Here is an 8,339-nt window from a genome sequence, read left to right on the forward strand (position 1 = left end):
TAAGATTATTGTATTCCACCACTCCTAGCAATGAAGAAAAGCCACTGTATATACAATGGATATTCTACAGAATATGTCTTATCCCACCAGTTTTATTGAGCCATGTGGAATTGTAGATTTCTAATTAAGAATAATAATATGATAATTTTTAATTTAAAAATGTTAATTAAGGAAAAATTGTTCACATGCTTTGCAGCATTACGATGATTTTGTTTAGGTTAAATTTGACTTTCAGATAGTTTAAATGATTTAAATTGTGCTTAACAGTGCCGATCGTTAATTTGAAAGTTCTATCATTGAAAACAAATCGGTAGTAAACTAAGCCGTTTACTACTGATAATATTCTAGTAAACCTCTATAAAATATCTATTATATAGAAAATTTTTCTTAATAATATAAATAAGAGGTGGTTCATAATGTAAGTGGTAAAAGGTTTAATATATTTTTTTTTTTTGAGAGATAGGTAGCACGCTACCCGTTTCGTTTATTTTATTTAGAAATAAACTTAGCTAGAAATGTGAATCAACTAGGATTCGAACTTGGGTCTCGGGTACCAACCACCAAAGTTTAATAATTAATACTGAGGTTTCAAGTTCAGAATCTAGCTAGTTATTTCATATTATCAGCTAATAATTTATTTCAAAAAAGAAAAACTTTTCTCTTAAAAAAAACAGTATAATTAAACAAGAGGGCAAAACCAAGGACTCTTCATCAATAACTGAAAACGCCATAAATGTCTCGACGGATCTAGTTGAAGTTACCAACTGTCGATATAATCATACAAACTTGTGCATATTGACATCCAACTTCCAACATTAATTCCTCTAAGTACACCAAAGAGAAGCAACTCAAACAAAAAAAAGAAAAAGAAAAAAAAAGCAAATCTTTATAAAATTCAAAAGTAAGTTCCCTACTATATATTTTCGGAAAAAAATTAGAGTAAAATCCAACTCTTATAGTTTTAAAAGAAAATATATATACTAATATACCATGAAAAATCCACATCCTCATTTCTTACCAATTTAATTAATTTCTTAAATGTGCATGGTTAATTTCTTTGGACGAAGAATACGAGCGCCTTATTTACATTTTGTAGTAACTTGGGCACCTTGTGTGGATCATTAACCTATAACCTAACGTGACTCGACCTTACTGGAATTGCACAATTAAATTAGATTGTTGGTGGGTCCTTTTCTAGTCACTAGAGTAGCTTAGAGAATTTATTCTAAAGTGTCGTGCAATGCCTAATGTTTTCTAAAAGGCAAGAGAGAGAGAGGCCCGAATACTTCTGGAATTAATTGAAGCTGTTTATTTTTACATTATTTTCGCCGATAGAACATCAGGATCAATAATCAGCTTTGTTAAATATAATCTAGACTATTTAATTTTTTTAAAAAAAATTAAATTTCATAAATTTATTATATCATTGACCAAGTGGTGAAGCAGTATCAAATTCATCTTATAATACTAGTCATTAAAAATCGTCAATTTTTCAACCCATTTAAAGACTTAAGCAGATTATAGAAAAAATAAAATAAAATTTAGAACTTAAAAATTTAAATATCTTAGATCATGTTCAACTGTTGTTGTTCGTCGATTTTGATATCTGATCGTCATGTTTACTTTTAGAATCATTCGAGCCTAATTCTCTGTATATAGATATGGGTTAGGTTTAACATAAAAAGAGGGGATGACGAGGAGTGATGGCATTTTGGTGGGGAAAGGAGAGCCTATCTTTTGGAGCTGAGCATTTAAAGTGGGATTCAAGAGGAGTTAATGGTGGCAGGTGGAGTTGAACCAAATGACCTATGACCTCCTCCTTCATGCTTTAAATAAATGTTGAGCCTCTCTCTCTCTCTCTCTCTCTCTCTCTCTCTCTCACACACACACACACACACACATATATTAGGATAAAACTTCCCTACTGGCTCCAAAGGTGTTCAATTCCAAGAATGCCCCTCCTTTTGAAGGAGACTAAATTTGCGACTAAACTATTTGGCTCGACATCGTCTACCACGTCAGTTATGGACTGCATAATGATCTCAGTAGTACATAGTGATTTGTCACTAAACTGTTGGAGCATCTCGTTGACATTCGTTGTGAGAATCCAAACGGTCCCAAGGTTCGAATTTGAAATCATCATGCTTTTTAAATTTAGGATTATCAAGGGCTTTTCCGTAGGTCTGATACTTATATATATTGAAAAACATGCTTTGTTCTTATTCTACTATTATGCACATCATCTAATAAATTATAGTCCTTTTTTGCCGTTTAATTCTTAAAATCTAGTGAAAATTCAAATTGAAGTTGTAATAATAGATGGCTGATTGACATATGGTTCGTGACAACTATGGTGGAAACTAAAATACTGTGTCCTAATTCTATTTTTATATTCACCATAAGATAAATTGCAAATGCACCTAAAATTAGAACTAAAGATGATATGGATGGCTGATCAACGGATGGTTCATGACTGATGTGGTGAACTAGGTCCAAGCAAATATATCTCCAAAATAGTAATATTTGGATTAAAGTCTCATTTGCTCAAATAAGCACTCCTATGCCATCATCTTTGACACCACCACAGCTTTACCAACCTCCCATGCTCCTATCTAAAGGTGCTAAAGGATTCTTCCTACTTAAATGCACCTACTACTTCTAGTTAGTTTGAAACACTATCTTGGTCATGTTATGGAGTTTGTATTGAGTTTCCCATTGAGCTTTTTGACAACTCCATTTAGCTTAACCTAACACCCATGCTCTCATTTAGAGATGCTTGGGGGTCCTCCCAACTTTTGTGCACCATCTAATTCTAGTTAGGAGAGTTTCTAACTTGGTAGTGTTTGAGTTTATCTTGAGTTTGTCATTGAAGTACCAAAGAGGAGAATGAAGGATCTATTCTATTTGTTCATGAATCTATCGTTTACTAGATATGGAGCTTATGATCTACCTCATCTGTAGGATTATGATTTGTAACCTTCTTTTATTTAGAATATACACAATAACTTAGTGGACTATTTGTGCAATTCAATAGTGTTATTAAAATTAGATTACCAGAACATACTATCATTAAAGAGACCTTACATCATGACTTGCCCTTTTTTCTTTTTTTTTCTTTACCATCATTAAATGATGGCCCGTTCATTTGCTAGGTTTTTGAGCAAGTCAAAGTACTATAACCAAACGTGCGTGGTTGAGTTTAGTTGTTTAGGTCATCAGTGCAAAGTACCAGTTTGAAATACATAAACCGAGATTTGCGACGACAATTAAGTTGTCTGAATTAGGTATTACTGAACCGCGAACCGCGACTTTTCCTACAGCGGAAGAATTTTATTTGGTAATGTGTGAATCCAAATTACATGGCTGAGCTTGTTGAAGTCGATGCTTAATTAATGTGATTTACTAAACCATGGTCCATCAAACTTCACCACAAATTTTTGTTTGCTTGCACTTTGTTTGGATATTTGGCGTTATAAAGCAAATTGAATTTTCACGATTGTTAGCACAGTCGATAAGAATATATATTTCTTTTATTTTGTTGTATAAAAAAAAATTTGTGAAACAAAAACTAGGTAGAGGTTTATAGCCAACACTTTTGCTTTCCTTGGGCGATCTAATGATCATGTTATACTTGGACATGCAAATTAAGTGGTCAAACAACATGGTTTTAAACTTATCAAATTGAAAATTTCGAACAACCGACAACTCATTGAATAAGTAGAAACTGGACAACGCTTTGGCATCGGAACACCCTTTTTGCGCTTATAATTTGTTTACGAAAATCCTATTTCAGTCAAATTTGTTCCGTTGCTCACGAATCAAATAATCGATGGGACCAACGTATATAGCAATACAAGTGCAAACTAAACATAAGGCTATGTATACAAAGTAGAAATGTAAGTGGGTTTGACTTGTCTAATTAGGGTTGGTTTTAATTAGCAACAAGAAAATGTTTCACATGAGAATCCATAAATTGTTGAAGATTCTTGTTAATAAAGAATGCGAAACAATCGTTTCCTCCAAAAGTTTAAGCTATCAGAAAAATGCGAATTTGAATATAAATGGACGAAGATAATATAATGCTAGGAGCTTGATGACACTCGAATTCAGAATCTCTTTCTCTGATATTATGTTAAGAAACACAAAATAATTGTTTTTCTTTAAAAGTTTAAACTGCCAAAATATGTTGTTCTTAATTTGGGAATTAATATTTTCAATACTAAATTCGATATTGCCAGAAACAGGTAAATTGTATCTAGTTATGATTTAGACCTTTTTTGCTCTGTCAATATTGAAATTAGCTCTGAAAATATCAAAATTTCTTTTAATTTGTTTATATTTAACAAATCTGACCTCCTCTTAATCATCCATAACTAAATTACCAAGTGTGGTGATTAATCAAGGGCATGGCAATGAATGGCATGTGCATTAATTTCAAGAGAAATAAATGGGTAATTTGGAGATCTGACACCAAGAATTCAATAAGGGGTTATTGAGAAGAGAGAGAGGGGAGGGGGGTGTGGTGTGCATATTTATTTCATGAGGTGTTTTTGCTTTAAATTAGGGTTTAAAGTGGGTGTTGGAGTGCTTTAATTTGCAGCTCTTTGGGCGACCCAAAAGTGGAAGTTGGAGTTATGAAAGAAGCTAAGGCATTCAATCCATCCTCAACTGTATACACTTCCCCTTTGGTTACTCTCACCTCCCTTATCCTGCACCCCTCTCTCTCACCCTCTCTTATGCTCAAATCACCACCAAAACTGACCCGTAAACCATCCGATCGCATCGACGCATCCGAAGTAAAATAAACGGTCGATCGGACGGTCGGATTCCGACCGGTCAATGTCTAATAAGAAGCTTGGGATGGATATATAGCTTTCATTTATCTGTTTTAGCTAGTTTCTAATTTGTGCAGTGTGATATGATGGGAAACTGCAAAGCCCACAAGACACTGAGAAACATGTGAGGGAAAGGGATTGGTAGGGAGGTGACCTGATCCCAATTGGTGAGAATTCTAATGCATGTCAAAGAGCGTGGGGATGTGTGTGTGTGTGTGTGTGTGTGTGTGTGTGTGTGGACACCTCCCAATGTACCCTTTAAAGGCTCTTCAATTAGATCCTTCCTTGTAGTTCTCTACTCTTAAATGGGCCTCCTAATCCAGCCCTATAAAAGCAACCCAAAATCCGCTACTCTTATGCACAGCAAATAGAGATAGAGAGAAGGGAGAGAGAGAGAGATAAGGAGAGCAAAACTTAATTTAAGGCACACACATAGAGGGGTTCTTTGTTTGATCGCAATCCATGGTGTCGTTGCAAACAACCCTCTCCTCGGAGGAGAAGAGATCGTGTTGCAGCTTCGACAAGCCGGTGCCGAAGAAAAGGAAGTGGGAGGACGAGGAGGAGAGCGATAGCGACTTCTTCGCGAATGAGTTCGCGAATGAGCCCAGGATCAAGCAAGCGAAAGCCGAGGAGACCACGAAAGTTGATATCGAGCTGCACCTCGACTCTCCCTTACCGTTGGAGTGGCAGCGATGTCTCGATATCAAGGTACATATACATATACACATGTAGTTTCAGTTCTCGCAATTATATTACGTGATCCAATTTTATGCGCGTCTTGGAGTCTGTTTAGCTCAGCTTTCGATTGAAAGTAGTTTAATAATAAGAAAAAGAGCTTGGATACGCAGAATTAAGCTCTTTATTAATTGCATGTGCAAATTCTATTACGATTATTTGATTATAAATTAGAATTGTAATGACTAAGAGATCATTCATTAATTTTCTTAATCGCAGTCGGGCCGGATGTACTTCTACAACACTAGAACCCACAAGAGGACCTCAAAGGACCCCAGAGAGAGCCCGGAGGAGGCCGCACCGTCGGGCCCGAGCTTGGACCTCGAGCTCAATCTCGCCTGCGAGCCCGCGAAACCGACCCGAACCGACAAAAACCCGAAGGCGGCGCAAAACCAACCCAAATTGCTGGCTCCGCCGCCGCCGTGGGCCGACGGAGACCACCGCGAGATGGTGGCCGCGGTGTGCATGCGCTGCCACATGCTGGTTATGATGTGCAAGTCCACTCTCTCCTGTCCAAATTGCAAGTTTGTGCACCCACCTAGCCATAATTCCCAGGGCTCACTTAACAAGCCCGGGTTTAAACTTTTATGTTTGTGAGGATATTAAGAGCTAATTTATTTTGGTATTATGAATTCGGTAGAGGTTAATTAATTATATAGGACTACAAAAAGTAAAATTGGAAGTGAGAAAGATAGAAAGAATGAGAGACATGTTGTGATGTAAATATATATAAAAAAGGTATAGGTCTTAAGTCCATCTGGGATGTTCGTAGGTTACATATCAGTGTGTAATAGATTCACCATCTTCTATTAATAAGACTTATAGTTGGTGATTGTGGAAAAGCAAAAAAAAAAATTTAATTTGTTACTTTTGTATTTATCCTATTTGCACAAATGGAAATATCGCAAAGTTTATAGTTGAGAGATCTAGTAATTAGTAATCAAGTAAATTACACTGTTGGTCACGAAGAACACTGCAAAGTTGATCTTTGATTGTACAAGTAACTTTAATTTATTGTAATTAAGTCGCATTAATTCATATTTTGACTAGGTTATCTTAGCAAACTCTAAACTCCATTTGATTTTTCTAATTAAGGGACGGTGCAATTGCAGTGTCAACTACATCCAATCGATGGTACGACGAATAAAGTGGTAGCTAATTTAGCTGTTAAATCATCTTCATACTATCTACCGCATCATCCATTAAAGATTACCGTAATTAAATTAGCAATCACATCATTGCTAATTATAGAAATTGAAAAGTTTTAATGGCTGGCCAAACAAAAATATAAAGTAAAATTCAATAACTTATTTAAAATAAACAAATATATATCATCTAAATAATTTTTATGAAAGTTTGACATGCAAGTGAGTGACATAACTATTCAATTATTAATGTTTCTCATATCAAAATTCACTTGATGATGTATATATTTTTTTTGAAAGGATGGCGGCGTGCTACCATTTCTTTGTTTTTAGAAAAATGAATTTAGCTGAAAAAATAAAAAACTAGGTTTCGAACTTATAATCTCAAATACCAATTATTAAATCCTTTGACACTTGTGCTAGGGACGATCGATACTTGATGATACAGTCGAATGGACAAAATACGTACATTCAAGTCCCCAGAATATTTCTTTTATACCACCTGATTTTATTTAATTCTTTTTCTTGAGAAAACGGGAGAACTCTCTAATTTCTATAAAAGCCAATGGGATAAAATATAAAAAAAGCCACACAGAATGAAGAGGTTGGGGGGGTGATTTCACGTTCATTTATTAAAGCCTCTACAGTGGCATGCAGGGCACTTCATTGTAATTAAAATCCACCAAATTAAAAGATATAAGAAACAAGATATGATACTTGATTGTTTAATCTCAAATTTCAGCTAAAATTAATAATAGCTAGTTAAACAAAAAAAGAGAAAAGAGATCAAATTGAAATTAATGCTGTACCATATGCACGAAGCATCAAAACTAACATATATAAAATTAAGAGTTAATTTAACTTTAAATGGTTATTGCAGATCATGTACGCATGAGAAACAAGTTGCATATATTAATTTATGGGGTGTAGTGATCAATTTATACACACAGTTTAAACGTACTGTTAGTAGTTTTTTAATTAAAAATCAGATTAATATATAGTCAGTTGAATTTTATTGTCGAGTAATGAGTCGTCTCTTTTTAGGTGGAGTAGAACGTACATTTAATGCATGCTAATTAATTTCGATAGTAGCAGGAGCGTATTAATTCTGATGTCTTTAAATCTATATATCATAGTTCATGCATGTGCCGGTAATATTTCGTCTAGTAGAGTTATACATCATTTAATTAGTCAACATCATATTAAAGCACCTTTTACCCGCAATAGTGAACTGAAAATTGCTATGTAAGTTGTAAGCCCCGTTTCGTTGGCGGTATAAACGGGGATAACGAAAGTTATCCTCACTATTCTGCCAAACGAAATAATTTTTGACCGGAATATTTTATTTCGGTCAAATTTTGCTATTTTCGACTATCCCGGAATAGAAAGAAATTTACCATTCTACTATCTTGATGGAATAGTGCTATTCTAATATTTAATTTCAAACTTTATTAAAATTATAAATTAAATTAAAACTAAATTATATAAATATAATAGGTTATATATTATAATATATTATTTTTATTATAAAATTATTAATTGCATTATATTAATACATATTATTTATATTTAAATATTAAATATTATAATAAATTTTATAGTAAATTATATTTAAATATTATAA

The 8,339-nt window shown here is 34.1% G+C and overlaps 1 protein-coding gene across 1 annotated transcript; it reads left to right on the plus strand.

Annotated features, from left to right (window-relative positions):
• Positions 5,125-6,437, plus strand: LOC109721242. The gene is made up of 2 exons (XM_020248732.1): positions 5,125-5,543; positions 5,790-6,437. The coding sequence occupies exons 1-2, from the start codon at positions 5,298-5,300 to the stop codon at positions 6,165-6,167; spliced, it is 624 nt and encodes a 207-aa protein (XP_020104321.1). The 5' UTR covers positions 5,125-5,297; the 3' UTR covers positions 6,168-6,437.

The sequence above is a fragment of the Ananas comosus genome, linkage group 15 (genome assembly GCF_001540865.1).
Source record: "Ananas comosus cultivar F153 linkage group 15, ASM154086v1, whole genome shotgun sequence".
In the NCBI taxonomy this organism is placed as follows: domain Eukaryota; kingdom Viridiplantae; phylum Streptophyta; class Magnoliopsida; order Poales; family Bromeliaceae; genus Ananas; species Ananas comosus.

Excerpts from the sequence above, each read along its gene's own strand:
- LOC109721242 (XM_020248732.1), top strand. The coding sequence starts at position 5,298 with ATGGTGTCGTTGCAAACAACCCTCTCCTCGGAGGAGAAGAGATCGTGT. Across the intron at positions 5,544-5,789 it reads AGCGATGTCTCGATATCAAG|TCGGGCCGGATGTACTTCTA; the intron begins GTACATATACAT and ends TCTTAATCGCAG.